Source organism: Tyto alba, unplaced genomic scaffold (assembly GCF_018691265.1).
Source record: "Tyto alba isolate M040663 unplaced genomic scaffold, T.alba_DEE_v4.0 Super-Scaffold_2, whole genome shotgun sequence".
Taxonomy (NCBI): domain Eukaryota; kingdom Metazoa; phylum Chordata; class Aves; order Strigiformes; family Tytonidae; genus Tyto; species Tyto alba.
In genome coordinates, this window is record NW_024881282.1 from 29,048,385 (window position 1) to 29,065,613 (window position 17,229).

At 42.1% G+C, this 17,229-nt stretch overlaps 1 protein-coding gene across 1 annotated transcript in view; it reads left to right on the plus strand.

The window, feature by feature from the left end:
• The window catches only part of STAB2 (stabilin 2), an 89,136-nt gene that overhangs the window by 47,253 nt on the left and 24,654 nt on the right, over window positions 1–17,229 (plus strand). Inside the window, exons 34-48 of the mRNA XM_033008027.2 lie at window positions 794–925; window positions 1,993–2,118; window positions 3,476–3,532; window positions 4,206–4,301; window positions 4,802–4,997; window positions 5,535–5,630; window positions 6,576–6,621; window positions 8,109–8,185; window positions 9,680–9,805; window positions 10,365–10,438; window positions 12,264–12,335; window positions 14,974–15,093; window positions 15,537–15,584; window positions 16,749–16,832; window positions 16,931–17,077. Coding sequence (XP_032863918.2) covers window positions 794–925; window positions 1,993–2,118; window positions 3,476–3,532; window positions 4,206–4,301; window positions 4,802–4,997; window positions 5,535–5,630; window positions 6,576–6,621; window positions 8,109–8,185; window positions 9,680–9,805; window positions 10,365–10,438; window positions 12,264–12,335; window positions 14,974–15,093; window positions 15,537–15,584; window positions 16,749–16,832; window positions 16,931–17,077 — 1,497 coding nt within the window. The remainder of the gene's footprint in view (window positions 1–793; window positions 926–1,992; window positions 2,119–3,475; window positions 3,533–4,205; window positions 4,302–4,801; window positions 4,998–5,534; window positions 5,631–6,575; window positions 6,622–8,108; window positions 8,186–9,679; window positions 9,806–10,364; window positions 10,439–12,263; window positions 12,336–14,973; window positions 15,094–15,536; window positions 15,585–16,748; window positions 16,833–16,930; window positions 17,078–17,229) is intronic.

Below are 17,229 nucleotides of genomic sequence, written 5' to 3' on the forward strand. Positions count from 1 at the left end.
AGCTGCAGCAGCAGCACTATATCTGTTGGCTAAGCAGCTCCTAAACCCTCCAAATGTCCCATCTTCTCTCACAAACACATCCTGGTTCTGCTTCCTCCTCCACATCAGGGAGAGCTCTGGGAGTCCCCTGCTTCAAAACAAGATGCAGAGACCTTGGGAAGCCTTCACAAAATTTTGATGTACGGAGAATAATTTCACCACATCAATGAAAAATGAATGCATTCCAGCAATGAGGCATACAAAACTTTCCAATTAACAGGTGTGGCTCTAACACTTCATTGACTGAAGATTACCTTAAAGATTTAAACAAAAAAAAAAAAAAAACAAAAAAAAACCACACTATAAACTACTGTAAATATTCATCTATAGGTGATTCAAGGATTACCAAAGGAAGAAGGAATGAGTACAGGCAAGTTTATAAAATCAGTCATGAATACGCAACTTTTGATGTCAAATGAACTCATTAAGTTCAGAGCCCTAAAAAAGCCATCTGGCTAATTTTTCCCTGAATCTGTCAGCCTGTCCTATATACAGAAAGAGACACTGCCAGGCTCAATTAAAAACCATGGTCCCACTAGTTCAGTAGCCTTTCATCCTCCATGGTCCATAAAAGTTTATTCATAACAGGAATGCAGGCTCTCCACTGTAGAAAATATGAAATAATCTGATGGCTGGCAAAGCTTCTGCTTAAATTCAGGCAATCTATGTTCAGCTTACACCCTTTGGGAAAAGCTATCCTTAATAACTTTTCATGCTTTGTTACATAACTCTGAATGTAATTGTGCATTTGCAGGATGAAGGCCAAATCCGCTATCACGTTGTGCTGGATGAGAAGCTCCTGAAGAACAACCTGCACAATGGCATGCACAGGGAGACCATGCTAGGGTTCTCCTACCAGGTTGGGTTCTTCCTCCACAATGGCCAGGTACTGCCGTCTGCACTTGCTTGGAAAAACACATTTCCTGCTTTTTATAAATCCATCTTCAACTTTAAACTAACACGCAGCCAAAAGGAGATGTGCAGCCCCCATTAACTTCTGGGACATAATAGCACAGAAGTTGTCACACTCGGGCTTGCTTAATTCAAAGTCACCCATGAAGAGATCTTTGATTTAATTTGATTTCAGTTTTGCTGTTCACATTTAGCAGTGCATTTTCAAAGCTATTGTGGTGGACATTTTTCTCTAGCAGCCACGAGTCTGCAGTACAAAGCAGTCATTAATCTGACTTCCAAGAGCTATTAGAAACCTACCTTCATTTATAAAACATTAATTCTATATTCTGTGGATTTATTCCACTTACAATCCTAAGAGCTCGAAGCACTGGGCAACAAATATGAATTGCCTTTCAACACCACTCACAGGAAAATCAGGCACAACAAGATTAAACAACACACCCAGTTTTGTGGCACAGCCAGGAAAGGAACTTGGTCCTCCTTCTTCTCTGTCCCAGAGCTGCCTCTGGGAAATGGCAAAGGAGGACAGAAAGTTTCTCACCAAAGCAGTTTCAGCTCTGCTGTTTGCTCTGCCCATGACAGACCCTTGGAAAAGTATCTGCTCATGGAGCTGTTGGTGGTGAGGGCACAATGAGAGTGTGGGGTAGCAGTGAGATGATGAAAGTCCTCCTTGAAGAAGCAGCTGGGAGGGCTTTCCTGAAGCCTCTCATCCCCCATAGCCAGCAGACCCAGCTCTTGGCTTGCTTTAGGCTCCTTCTTCAAACCCTTTACCTTTACATCCCACGGTGGAAAAAGCTGCTCTGCCCAATCCTGTTGCTAAGGAAGTTCAGCAGGCTGCAAGTCATCTCATGCCCTCCAGGCCAGTGGAGCTCTTAAATGCAACTGAAATGTGAGCAAGTATTTGAAGTTAACTACATTGGTAGGTTTTCCTGAAGTGAGACTTGCACACTGATCCTCCTTTCATCTCCTACTGTTCTCGTTACCGTATAGCTAGAAAGCAGCAGAGCTGTTTGGTAACTGATGGCTTTTCTTTTGCAGCTATTCATAAATGATGCACCTATAATCTATACAAACGTTGCAACAGACAAAGGAATAATTCATGGCTTGGGAAAGGTCCTAGAAATCCAGAAGAACAGATGTGACATCAATGATACTGTGATCATTGTAAGTGGTTCTCTTCATATAGATGGCTTAAAGGCCCATCAGATAGATCTATAGCCAAATAGCTCAAATGTACAGGAAAAGTGACACTATTTCTCAGTAAGGAATGTACACATTTTCCACAACAGATATTCCTGCCAGAGTTTTAGCATCTATTAAAACAGCTTTGATCCTGCAGACAGTGTACTGACAGCTTAGATAAAATATAATCAGAGTAGCACAGGAATAAGCAATTCCTGAGCTTTAATTTTCAGAAAATAATTGTAATGCAGTATTCTAATACATCTTCTTAGCCAGGTCGCTTGTTTATAAAGTAAACAAGTGGAAAAAAAAAATGAAAATAAAATACTTTATTATGGAAAAATTTTTCATCCCAAGTGTAAATTACTACTGCACATACACACGAACTCCTCATACCCTCTGAGTATTCTCCCTCTTGTGTTCCTTTTATATATGAAATATAAAGAGGTTTACATTACTCAATTTCCTCAAACCAGTAGAGAAACATTTTCTTTATCTTTTCTCCTGAGTGAGTCAAATAGGGCAGCAAACAGGTAGTTTACCTCCCTTTTTACGGAACATTCAACAAACTAGACAAGGAAGAAAGAGTGAGACTTGTGCTTCAGTTAAAGAAAATTTAACAGGTGTGACCTTTTGCAGCCTAATTCTTTTCCTGGGGATATAGTCCTGTATTTGAGTATATTTCACTCAATGCTTTTCCCTAGCTTTACTCTCAGGTCATTTGCACATAGTCCTTTGTTTTCCCATGGAAAATTATTTTCCCTGATATGTTGAAATGCAGCAATATACTTAAACATTTATTTAAGCCTTGCTAAAATAAGGTCATAGTTAGCTAAACAGGAATAATACTAAACATCGTGTACTAGGTACAACGTGTATCTAAGCATTTTTCAGAAACTGACCTTACGTGTGCAAATGATTCACACGCACATATAGAGTAGGACATAGAAATGGAAAACTCATACCAGGTATAATCTGCCCATGCACCACAGGCAATGTGTGTGCAAGCTCAGGATTTACCTCTTATTGTGCTTTCAATGGGGAGGCCTTTGGGAAGCATTGCTTTAGAAGAGCAAAGAGAAATATCCAAAAGAGCTTTCTTTCTTCTTCCCCTTGGAAGAAGGCTTCACATGGGGTGTCCCTACAGACCTGCTGGTGGGGATGTTCTTCCTTACTGAGCAGTCCATCTACGCTCACCACCTTTACAGAGGGGTTATCCTGACTATGCACCCTGAGGGCTAGACTTAGAAACACAACTGGAAATTATGCATTTTCTATTAAGTAACCTGTCTTCAGCTCTTTACAACCTGTTAACTACCTCCCATCTGTGTTGCTTAAGGAAAAGTGCAGAAGCTGTTCACAGACATCAAGTTGTCCTCCAGGAACAAAAGAAATAGTAAGTATTTTATCATTAATGCCTTTTTTTTTTTTTTTTAATCAAAACTGAGTAGAGATGCATTCAATCTTGGTTTTAATATAATTGCCTCCATTTCAACAAGAGTTATCATAGTTAGTTCAGCCTGCTACATACATTACTTACAGTCAATAGACTCAATCTACCCTGAGAACAAGGGAGTAGAATCAAGAGTAGCTTGAAGGTAGTTTTATCCTGAAAGACCAGTTTCTAGTATACACTGGGACAACCGAAGCCTCCTCTAACTGCAAATGTTACCTCTACCATGCAAAACTGAGGGAGTTGAGCATGGTCTGAAGTATCCTTGCTACAGGAGGAATTATAGAAGCAACTTTTAGCCCTTTGAATCAGAGATGTACAGAAGGGCAAACCCAGCCTGGACCCAACAATACGCTGTGAGTTCTGGTCACCAGGACACTTGGAGAATAGAGACTTAGGATGTCCAGGTCCAAGACATGAGAACTGCAGATATTTTGCAGGTCCTTGCCAACCACAATAAGACCTATAGTTTCCTGGCACCTGAATTTCTCTGAGAAAGCCCCTCCGTTGGGCTTATAGAAGCACAGCATACATTAATGTCCCATTTTTTAAAACATTTGAAACTAGCTGATTGATATTACTCAGAAGTGCAGCTGCTTCTCCAATTTCTGTTCAGGCAGGAGTGAAGAAATACTGCATCCTCTCAGAAAACAACATGAGAATGTACACCATCCAGATTGGGTGCCAGATAAAGTGTGCAAAAACTGTCATTGTGAGTACACTGTTTCTGTCTCAGTAAAAGCCAGGAACCCCTATCCCTGAACTTCACCCTCCTCATAATCCCCACTAAACACACGAAGCACATCAAGGTGGTCCCTGACAATATATTTATAGGCCTTTTATTCTGGATGCAGCAGAGGTTGGAATGTTAAAGTTTGCTGATGGCCGCAGCATAGGAAGGGCTGGTAGTCAATGTGGTGCAGAGGGAGCACAGGATTGGGAAAGATAACCCCATGCTTGTCCCTAGCAATCTCATCCACATTTCCTTGGGGTGGCTGAGGGCACCTGGTCCTACCAAGGACTTGGGGTGGCAGCCTGAGCTCCAGCACAGTAAGGACCATGGCCAGAGACCAGCAGGGATGTTCTGCTAAAGATCCAGATCTATAGTTCACCTCCACCCGACAGCAGTCCCAAGACCCAATACCCAGCAGCCGCATGCTTGCCGCCATGCTTGCTACCCTGACCCTCAGCACGGCATTTCTGGGTTTCCAGACGAGGGAGTGCTGCGCAGGTTTCTTCGGGCAGCAGTGCCAGCCCTGCCCAGGGAAAGCAGGCAATGCCTGCTTTGGAAATGGCGTCTGCCTGGATGGCATCAACGGCACGGGCGTCTGCGAGTGTGGAGAGGGGTTTGTTGGTACAGCCTGCGAAAGCTGCATCAAAGGCAAATATGGCCTCAACTGTGATCAAGGTACTGAGCATCCCCCACCCACACAGGCACCTCCACTAGTCTTGTCAGATGTCAAAACCTTCCCCTTTGATCTTCTAACCATGTCTATTCTAGATCCTGGAAAGGTACATCACTTTCAGGGTAATAGGCCAGTCTTAAAAACATGTTTTGACCCCCATAAGCCCCTTTTCTTTCCCCATTATGTTGGTTTCCCTCTAATCCCTTTTTTGGAGATGGTGCCTTCTACTCTGGCATGCTACAGGCTTAGAACAGCACCCAGTGAGAATAATCCTCTTTAGCACTGATTTTTCACCAATACTTATCCACTAAAATACAGTTTGCAGTCCCTGTTGTTGGGAATAGAGGAAAGATAAGCTTATTTTGAATTTAGATATGTTCTGTAGGTAGCAGCCAATAGGCACAAGCCAAAGCATTTGATGACATGGCCTAGAGCAGAAGGTGCCATCAGCAGAAGGCATCTGGGCCATCGTTCCCCGCGCTGCCTTGCTGTGCACACTGCTACCCTGCCCAGGGGTTCTCTCCCATCTCTCCCCACAGAGTGCACTTGTGTCCACGGGAAGTGCAGCAGCGGGATTGACGGGGACGGGTCCTGTGAATGTGACGTTGGCTGGAGAGGGGTGGCATGCGAGACCGGTAAGTGCTGCTTCTTTTTTCTTCAAACCCCAGTGCACTACCAGATACCCAGCAGCTTCCCACATGCAGTGAAATACGGGTGACACTCCTGTGCTATGACAATTAATTACCTTATTAATAGAAAGCCAGCTGAGATACCTCTCACAAGACTTCAGTGCCTTACTCAGCTAATTCTCTATCTGTGTCACTCTGTACCTGTCCCAAAAGAACGTCCCGTTTGATAAGGCTATATATTTTCCAGAGTGGAGATACTTAACACACCCTCAGATCAAAAACCTCTCAAGTGCTTCAATAAGTTGATTTAGTTATACAGTACTGGATATTAAATTATGTTCTTGCTAATACAATAAAAATTAATTAACAAATAAATCATTTTGTGTTTAATATATTTATATTTTATATTTATATTAATATATTTATAATATAAAATTATATTTTAGTTAGACATAATTAAAATGTATTCAATGACTATTTCAAAACTCTACCTATAATAGTATAAAATAAATGGTATAAGCACGTTAATAATAGCATTCTATATCAGTTTTAAATTTGCTCAGGAAAAAATAGTAATGAAATTAACTTTATAGTTAGAGTTGCTATATTTGCTATATTTGAGCAATTTCAATTCCTTTAGAAAACCTACACTGATATAATTAAACTAACAATGTACAAAACTCACCAGACTAAATACAGATAAATGACAACAGGTGAAATGTTTTCCTGGAAATATGTTGACAAACCTTTTCCGTACAACTGAACTGAAATGGTAGCCACTGATCTACAGATAGAGAGTCTCTGTACAGACTGAGAGTGCAGTTGCCTGGTGCAGAACTCAACAGACTCCAGCTCTGTGTGGTGGGACCAAAAGACTAGGAAACTAGAAGGTTGTTGACCCAAAAGGTTCTGATCCCTGTTTCTTTTTTTTTTTTTTTTTCTCTCTTGCAGAAATCAAAGATGACGCATGTAATGCCTCATGCCATACTAGTGCTAAGTATGTACAAAATCCACTGCTTTGGAGGACAGGGGAGAAAAAGGGGATCTCTTGCAAGACGAAAAGCATAGTCTATCTTGCTCTTTATGAAGCAAGCAGATAATAACACCCGTGTTTTCCACCACAGAGATAAGGACCAATGTTAAATTAACATATTTGATGCTGACAACAAAAAGCTCAAAATGTGCTGCATGTTAAAACAGGAAACAAATAGGATGGGGGGGAGGAGGGGGGGGGCACAGCACAGCAGTGAGGGAAGAGAGAGAGGGGAAAAAAAAAAAATCAAAACAGAAAAATAATCCATGAGACATCCTACCATGCAGCACACAAAGGAATGGAGCCTAGACCACTAAAAAGTACAGGATGCCAGCTGGGTTTCTGAGGTGGGCTTTGTCTGCTCCTCCTATTTGCCCCATCCACCACCACCCACAACTGAGAAATGCCAGAAACAGCTCTCCTCTTCACATCAAAATATAAAGAAAAAAAAAGTGCTCTCAGCAGTCCAGCACTAATACTGGGACACTAATTAGTTTTCAAAGGAGCAAGTCACCCCCATTGAGTCATTTACCCAAGTGCACCTGCCCCCCACCAGACAGCAAGATTTACATTACCCAAGACATTTAAAAAACAAGGTGGCCAGCAAGACTCCTCATTTTCAGCCACAATTCTTCTGTATGAGCAGAGAAACCAGAGGGTCAACCCCCTTTTTCACAGATGTAGATCATTCTCTCCCCCGTGTGTTTGTGAACTGCAGTTCACAGCAGCAGTACCATACCAGGCTTTTTTGACAAAACTCCACTCAAATTTGCTCAGGGGGATCCCACACATGCTGGCATCAAGACTGTGTTTCTGACAGGAGAAGCAGACTGTTCTTCTCTGGAGCCATATCCATCCACTGCCTACCCTGGGGGTACAAGGATAGGTGCAGGCATGGCAGCAGTGGGGGGAAGGACAGGATTATCCAGTCTGTGTTGTGACATTTTCCCTTGGTAACACCAGGGAGCAATCCCTGTATTATACAGGGCTCAGGGGGCAGTAAACTCACACTTGCATATAGAAGGTCAAACTGTCAAAAAACCCCAGACTTGAACTCAGAGGACTCAGATGCCTGGCTCCTACCCCTGCTCATCAGTTCTGCTGCATCCTTCAATAAATTGTGTGCACACAAACAAAAAATTTGTGCACAGTTTTTGCATGAGCAGACATGCAACTTCTGGAGTTCCACATGAGAAAATAGGACACTTGACCAAAGCATGCATTTTTAATACATAAAATAATACATCCAAAATGCACTTGTAAATCTCAGTCCAAGTAGACTCATTTTTATGATTATAGCTACATCGTACTGTATGCTTAAATTTCTATATGACGTTACCTTTGGAACAATGCACAAAAACAAGGGCTATATGGAAGACCTCACTGCTTTTTTTTTGTTTTGTTTTGTTTTGGTTTTTTTAAATGTTGTCTCCCTCCTTTTACTTCTTTAGCTGCCTTCTCCTACCAAATGGCACTGCCTATTGCAAGTGTGCAGCTGGGTTTGAGGGGAACGGGACATTCTGCCCAGGCAAGTGGACTTTGTTTCTTCCCTTTTGAAAAAAAAAAAAAAAAAAAAATGGTGCTTGAAACACTCTGTGATCACAGTGGAGCTGATGAGAGATGAGCACTTCCTTATGCAGCAGTTAAAAAACAGGAATCACTGCCAGTTTGCTCAAAATGAGTAGGAGCCCAACAGGTGCAGATTCACAGCAAACAAAGGGCTCAAAATCTCCAAGCTGTGAGGCATTGTGCTAAGGGAGACCAGAGAAAAGGGAACATGACGTGCACAACCCAGACCCCATTGTTTGCAGAGCAATGAAACCTGGATTATGACTTTTACTCTTTTTTCCCAACAAAGCCCAACAGAGAGGTCAATTCAGGGTACAATAACACTTCCAGCTATTGGTAGCTGTATAGCCCTACCATTTCCTCGGCTTTCTGAATTTGCACAGATTTCTAGGGTGGTAAAATCAACTGCTTTAGACGAGAGAGATATGAGACACCATCAGAAAGGGTCAATAGCAGCTTAACCCAGGTATCCCTCTAAGAGTCTGGGATATCCAGACTAAATAGACTGCTTCCGGCTACAGTGATTGTAATTAATCTTACAGTTGTTTTACTTAATCCTTAACTGATTCAAATACTAATGCTTTGGGGAACAGAAGCATATTTGTCTACTCACAATGGCTGGCAGGGTCCTAATCCAAGATTTTAGCACTCTTATTCCAGCTGCTTTCATTTTCTCTTCTGGCACAAATCAACCAAATCCATTTTAATCTACTGGTGGGGAAATCCCCTGTGCGCAGGAAGAGCTGGGTGACACAGGTCATCCGTAGAGGCTTTGCACTCACGCTTATTCCCCTGTACAAGATTCCTGGGCAAAACCAGTTACAGGACAAGTCACCTCCCCAGTCTGTTACAGCTGCTGAAACAGCAATTTGGGGTCATTTGAGGCAAAAATTTAATCAACATTTGAAAACCAGCAAAGGCTCCCTCCTTTATCTCAGAGTAACCCAAGAAAACTCAATTTGTGAGTCTCTGACTCATCCAGAGTTGGAGAAACAGCACGAGTATCTGAATAACAACCAGGGCTTTTTGTCACAGGAGTGCTGGGTGGTATTACACTCTAGACCTCCTGTAGAGAAGGCATATGATCTGTGTGCAGAAAAGGGCAAGCTAAGGGAAAACTTCAAATGTCCATTTAATCTAGAGAAGAACATGCAGGTCCCTTTTTCAGTGCTTGGTTGGAATGGGCAGAATGAGAAGACAGGAAGTGACTGAAAGTCAGTCCTGGATGAATTCTTATCTTCCAGACTAGAAGCATCTTCCCAGCTTTCCCTCTTGTAATCAATAAGATATATTAAATATCTGGCACTAATGAAGTCTATGGCCTCTTAAATCAGAAAAATTCTATGTTCAGAAAATGTTAACAAATCCTTTTAAAACATAGAGACAGTTTAACCTGAAAGGCAAAAAACTGTTTAAACACATTAATTTAATCTGGATCATTGTCTCTGTTCAGCTATTAATGCTTGCAAGACCAACAACGGTGGCTGTTCTGCTAAGGCAGAGTGCAGAAGAACAACGCCTGGCAATAGAGTGTGCATCTGCAATGCTGGGTACACTGGAGATGGAATAGTCTGCATAGGTAAGCATTTGCAATGTCTTATATCACACAGAGGGAAATTACAGAAGTGAGTTTTCCTGTAGATGGAAGATCCTTCTTCCACTATGACCCAGAAGTGCATTTTCCTGATACAATAGCCCCTGATGCCTAAGGCATCTCTACCTGGCACATGGTTGATACTACTTGGCAAACCATGCAACTACAGCAGTGTTGCGTGACACCAAAGTTTATTAAAAAAATATAATTAAAAAAAAAAATCAACCTCTCAACAAGGATGAACCCATCTTCAGGAGCTTGATAAACTCATGCTCCTCTGAGCACTGAAAAATTAAAGACTTTTAGACACTGTTGTTTCATACCTCCCCAGGTATAGTTTTAGAAATGCTGATGGCAGTTTTAGCCTTCACCAAGACAACTGCAAGACCTAGACTGAGGTATTAAATAGCTAAGGGAATGAGTTTCATTGACTAACAGTTGTCATAAATCTGCATTCCTCGTATGCTTTACTTAAAATTCTCCTTTCTTGGGTTTTCAGAAGTCACTCTGTTTTTTTCATTATATGACTTCTGTTTTTATAAAGAAATCAACCCTTGTCTGGAGAACAACGGTGGATGCGATAAAAATGCAGAATGCACGCAGACCGGACCCAATCAAGTGAGTACTTTGTCAGTGCAGATAAATAAGACTGGCCAACTGTTTACAGTTGAGTAAAGAAAGATTTTCCCATCTCAACTTTGTTTTTAAATGGAAAAGTGGATTTCGTAACAGGAATTCTGAAAAGTATATGCTTCCCTCAAAAAGGTATTTGGGGGGGAGCGTGGACAAACATGAAAAAATGAATTTCAGAAAAAGAAATCCAAAACTGCAGAAGAAAGCAGTGTTTTGCTGTTTCAAGACATTGTTTTTCTCCTTTGGGAGGTTTTGGTATGAAAACCTGTCAGTTTGAGAGTATTGCCAGATAATGTTTTTTTCATTGTTGTAGAAACTGTCCATGGGAAAATTCCATTTCAGACTAGCCCTTCTCCCAGCATAGCTCAAAGGTAGTCACAAGGAAACAAAACTGCCTGAATCATAGTTCTTGTATAGGGCTTACAGCACCCCGGCATCCACTCACTCCTCCCCTCTTCTGTGTCTCCCATGCAGAAATACCACATACCTTCCAAATAAAAAGTAGCATACAAGAACAGTGGAGGAAAGGAGAAACAAACTGGCCCAGGCAATCAAGCAACACAGATTAGTGTTTCTATTTTTATAACAGATTCAGAAGAAACCAAACACCCTGATTGCAGCACTTCTTATCATCCCCCTGTAGTTTCATACCAGCTCCAGGCAGGACTGTCACCCTCCTGCGAGCACTGCACAGCAGTATTTCTTCAGGAACAATGCATGAAACAGTGACCAGGAGTCAGAGGCCACCTCCAGCCTTCCAGTTGTCCAGGGACAGGAGGGACAGTAACCCCCATCAACACTTTTTGCCAGCACCGATAAATTATCCCTTTGCCTTGACTATCATTTGCAAGTCAGTACATTTCTGGTGGGAGCACAGAGCCACTGAACTCCTTCCCCATCCCTCTAGAGAAGACAGTTGATGGCTATTTTCTTCCGTACACACTTCACCAGAGACAGAAGTAGTAGCTACAACATGATTATTTATACTTCCTTATCCATGGGAATATAATTAACATCAGAGCAATAACCTCCACTACAAAATCCCAGTGCTGCAGAGCCAGACTTATAGGACAGAAATGCATCTGCTTTCTGTAGGGCTTTCAGTCATCCAGGTGCATAAAAAAAACCTATTATACTGCCTAGCAGTTTTATTTATTGCAGAAAACTCCTTGAATTTTCAATCTCCTACATATTAAATGTGAATTCTAAATTGAGAACCATTAAACAGTGAATTGGAGAGCATGAGAAGTCATTTCATTGCAACCATGTTAATTTTTCTTATTTGTGATAACTGCAAGTACAAAACAGAGTAACAGTGACGCAAGTGTCAGATGCATTACCACTGCATGGGAAGCTGTTGGTAACATCAGGACACAATTCTAACTGTTTTTTGAAGATTTGTTCCATCACTTAAAACAAGGAAGTGGAAGAGAGGGGGAATACCAACCTATACAAATAAAATGAGGGAAATGAATTACAGGTTTGGTCTGTTTTTTCCAGCAAGATGACCATGTGCAGATGTCAAAGAGGTCATTTCAAATGACCAGGACAGCAGAGGAGAGCCAAGAGATGGATAGGCAGAGGAAAGGCAGATAGAGCCTCTTGGAAATTGTTATTCCTCAATCTCAGTCTATGGTTGCTCATGCTGGCTAGGAAACTGCTGCTGGAGATATGATGTACCTTTAGCTTAATAAATTGTACACCATATCACTATGAAACACTCTGGCAAAAAAGTAAATTAAATACAAGTCTGCTGAAAAAAAATCAGACATCTTTCCATGTATCCATATTTTCTGGTTTTGCTTTGTAGGCAGTGTGTAATTGCTTGAAGGGATACTCTGGAGATGGTAAAAGATGCACATATATCAGTCTGTGTTCACAAGTAAGTATCCATTTACGGGGAGTATTTGAGGTCTTGTTATCATCATTACACTTTTTGAGTTTGCATGCCTTCAAAACTAAGTCAGATATGCCCAGAATCTACTTGTGTCAACTTAGTTGATTTTTAAATGTGCTTGGGTCTGGTTCAGTACATGCTTTAGTGTTGTCGCTATTTTAGAAACCAAGTATGCAGTAAGGGCTGGACCATAGCCTGCACATAACAAGTGAGGGCCTGGACTCATCACCAAGTCTTAAAAAAAAAAAAAAAACAAAAAAAACCACACTTCAAATAAGATCTAGAGAAATAAACCCTAGTCTGTAGTGGTAAAATGTAAGTCATATCTTCTCAGCAAAGTTTCTGTCATTGCTAGAATTCATATAAAAAGCCTCTATCTAAATTTGAGTTTGGGACACAGAGGGCTTACCAACATTTCAATTACTATATTAAAAAAAAAAAAAAAATGCAGTTTCTGGTCAAGGCAATTAGAGGGCTTGGTTCAAATGATAAGGAAGTGTGGTCTACTACATGTTACCTGTAACGACCAGAAAAAAAAAAAATCTACAGTGTAAGTCATTGATGCTCAGAGGCCAGTTCGAACTGTTGTAGGAGCCAGGTGATTGGGAACCAGAGAGAGTAGTCTACAGTAGATCAGAATGCCTACTTATTTTTAATAGTCTCCTGTCATTAAGTTCTCTGGTGTGATTAGGGACCATATCCATGCAGCCTGAACAAGGGAAACAATCAAGTGTGAGCATACACATCCTCTTCTCAGTCTGAAATTTTTCCGGCTTAATCAGAATATCAAGTCCTCACATTGCTGCATCATTACCAGTGAAATCTATGTTGGGGCAAAGAGGTGCTCAAGGGCCTGGGCTCCCTGTAGTAGATGTTTCCATCAGAGTTCCCATGGGGCAAGTCAAAGAGCAGAGCCCCATAGCCCCTACAGCCGTGCATAGGCTGCATCCTGAACACATCCCTGGGATGCATAATACAGGATATCAATGCTAAAAGCTGCAGCAGAGGTGGCTGAGTGAATAGTGAAGCAGAGGAAGTGAAGTGACGAGTGGCAGAATCGAAGCCCTTCCTGATGGGAAGGTTAAAAGAAAAAAATAAAAGCATTCTCTACACCAACCATTTCCCTTCTTTCCCTCCCCAACATGCAGTGTAGGGTTTCCCATGGCATTCATTTTGTCCCTCACTTCTCGCATTTATTTTGCACAAGCTAGCTCACATACTGCAAGCCACGTACTTGCACGAGCCGCATGGCTCTGCTTCTTGGCAAGCTGCAGCAGGGACATATCCACTCTCCCGTGCACATTAATCTTTTGTGCTCTGAACACAGTGACAATAATTCTCACCCTCCCAGCTGGGCCTGTCAGCAGAGTTTCTCTAACCTTGAAAGGTTGCAGAGATGAAAGAGCAAGGACAGAAACAGAAGCTGGAGGAAAGGGAGCTTGAAGTTATGATCTACTGCTTCCTATGATTTTGTATGCTTTTGCCTTTTCCTACGCCTTGTTCCAGCAATTTTCCTCTCAAATGGCTAATGATGCCAGCCTAATTATATATATATTTTTTAAAAAAGTCTTGAGAAGTGGTACTGTCAGACCAGAAGCTAATCTGGCTTCACTTTGGCAAACCTCCATGCAGCAGAGCTTTGTGGGAAGCTATGATGAACCCAAGATTGCCAAAAGCCCACCTAAAGCTAGCCAAATAAATAGCAAGTGCACCTAAGCCCACTACTTGCACCCAGAACTCACTATGGCCTGTCAAGGCAGGCCCCATTGGTAGCTCCCAAAGGAGCTTCTGTCCCCACTCCTGGCCCAGGGGAAAGGAATCCCGAGATGACCGGCAACAGAAAGCGCACAGTGAAACAAGCACAAGGAAAGAAATAAAGATGGCTTCTCAATTTTTCCTGATTTGCTCTCAAGTCCAGGACAGAAACTTATTTGCAAACTGAGGTGCTAGCTGGGAAGAACCCACTGGGCAGAGTTCTGAACCCCAGCATGCTGCTCCTGGATGAGGAACATCTCCCCTTCGCCCAGAGAGCTTCCTGGCAGCCGATGCCTGGGTGAGGCGCATCATTGCTGTTCCAAGCCTTAGGTCACACTGGGGGTACACCCAGAGGTAGACAGAAGATGTTTTAGAGGAGAGGACATGTGGCAGGTTCCCTTTCCAGCTGGCCTGGGCCATCAGAAAGGCGAAGAACAATAGACAGTCCTATGCTAATGCTCCTCCAGAAATCCAGGCTCCTAGCACCATAAAATTGATTTACAGCTGTAAATAGCTCCCTTCAGCATAAGTCAACGCTGCCTCAGCAAAACAGCTAAAACTCATCCCCAAAGTCCAGAACAAAACCTGTCTGAAAACCCTTTGGATCCTTATAACACCATGAACTGAAGATATAAGGGGAATCAAAACTACATCCTCTGCATAAAAGGAGAGTTTTCTTATGAACCTTAAATGTTCTTTATTGTCTGCAAGAAATGATATACTGTTAGATGTTCCAGTAAAATCTGGTTTCAAAAAACTGCTAGGATTAAGTCCTTCCAAGTTATTATGGGGAAAAAGTGGTAAACTAGAATTGCTCTGTATACCTGGCAATGAAAGAATTAAATATTTTACATTTTGATCTTACAAGAATAATGGAGGCTGCAGTGAACTTGCCATCTGTAATGACACCGAGCTGACAGAAAGGACCTGCACCTGCAAGCATAACTACGTTGGAGATGGATTTAAGTGCCGAGGCAACATCTTCCAGGTAAAGTGCTGTACATGTTTGTTGTCCCTTATTTTACTTCAGATAGTTATTTAATACAATGGTTGTCTCTTGAAACATGCCAATTTCTTTCTTGAACAACTGGTAAATCTGCTCCAGAATTTGAAATAATCCCAATCCAAGATATCAAGAATAGGAACAGGATGCTGCAAGATAACCCTACCTGAATAAAAAAAAAAAAAAAGGAAACAACTGATGGACAATGCTGATGACTGCAGTACCAGGGAGTTAATACAGGTACTTTTAGGTTTCAAATAAGCCATTCTTTGATAAAGCAAGGTAAGAAAAGAACAGGAGTGATGCAGATGGGCAGTGTTCATTCCAAGCCAGAAGTTCTCTTTCTTTTCCAAGGCTGCATTTGTTTGTACTCCACAGATGTTTCCCACATTTGCAGCACTGTTACAAAGTCTTGCTCTTGATTGCAGGAACTTCTCAGGAACTCCAACACATCTAGGTTTTATTTCCACTTAGAGGTAAGAAAAGGTCAAGTTTTTTGTTTTTTTTTTTTTTGAGGGAGTTGGGGGAGGAAGGGGATTGTTGTGGGAGACATTTCCCTCTCTTTTGCCTCGAGAAGGAGGTGGAGAGCAGGCATGAATCTGACACGCACCAACATACTTCAACTTCACTGGAACTAGATTTGGATCACCAGCCACTAATATTGGAGAAATTTAAACTATTAATGGTCATTAAAACCTGTAGAGATTTAATAGTAAAGACTAAAATACCAGGGGAAAAGGGCCCCCAGACCAGGCCTAAAACTGAAGCTTTCACCCATTCACATTCTGAGATCTTCCAGCACATCTCTCACGGATTCTGATATGAGCAAATATGACTCTTCTAGCCCTGCTGCATTTCCAACCTGAGATGCTGTTTTCAGTTGCCCCTCAGAAACATTGCAGGATGCTGCCATGTGCTGCTAAACAGCCAACGTGCACCACCAGTTCTCATTGCTTTTTGGAGACTGGCAGCAGTAAATCTTCATTTACCCTGAGCGTCAAGGCAGCACAAATCTGTATACTGGCCTGCTAGTCTAAAGACTGATATTCTAGCTTTGATTATGTTACCATTGTAAACTAATTGCTGCTTCTCGCTTTAGCAGAGCTCTCTTCTTATTTTGGTTTGTCAGTGGTCATTGCAAAGTGCCTGCAAAACCTCAAGTCCATTTGTCCACCTAATAGTAATTAATCTACTCCTAGATACAAGAAACCACGTATCAGTTAAATGCACGTACAAGCACATGCATATATCCACTCTTGACTATCTCAAGATGAAAGGGTTCATTCATCTTCCCTTGCCCAGGAGGAAATAGCCCTCCTCCACCCTCCCTACGCTTGGTGTTGGCTGAGAGCTTTCCCTCTTCTTCTCCTGTTTGTTATTGCAAAGGAAACAGAGACTTGGCCACAAGCCAAAATCTTCCATTTGCTAGCCATGGGCAGCGGTGGCAGATGGGGCTGGGAAGGAAAGTCTTCACCGTACAGTAGTTTCTCTAATCCTTGCATCGCAGGGAAGGGAACCCAATGTACAGCAGCAACAGGGCTGCAGGGCACCACTTCCCACTGAGCAGGGCTGTCCCCATCGCCGCGTGACGTTATGTGCATTAACAACTCATTACGACTTTGTCCTCTTAAATTTGGCAGGCCTTGTCTATCAGAGATATTGCAAGCCCTGGCCCTTTCACTCTCTTTGTACCTCACACAGATGTACTAAACAGCGACCCACGAGTAAGTAAGGCAGCCAGAAGTTTCTGATAAGCTGGCCCTGTTTTTGGATTCTGATGCCTTGCTCAACTGCTTCTCAACTACTCCTCTCTCTGCTGCAGGTCAAGGACTGGCTTGCCAAAGGAGTGATGGCTCAGGTTCTCCGGTACCATATGGTCGGTTGTGCCAGTCTGTTGTACAGCGACCTGACAACAATCACAAACATCACCTCTCTCCAAGGAGACCCAATACACATCAGCTACTCTCAGGTAACAGAGCTTGAAGAGGCAGGGGACAGAGTACTAACACAGTCTGCCCTCATTCCACTTTTTTTAAAACCCGAATGATTCCCTTTCCTCCTCTGATGCACAAAAATAACTAGCATTAAAAGAAGGTTGTCCATTCAGTTGAAGTGTTCAAC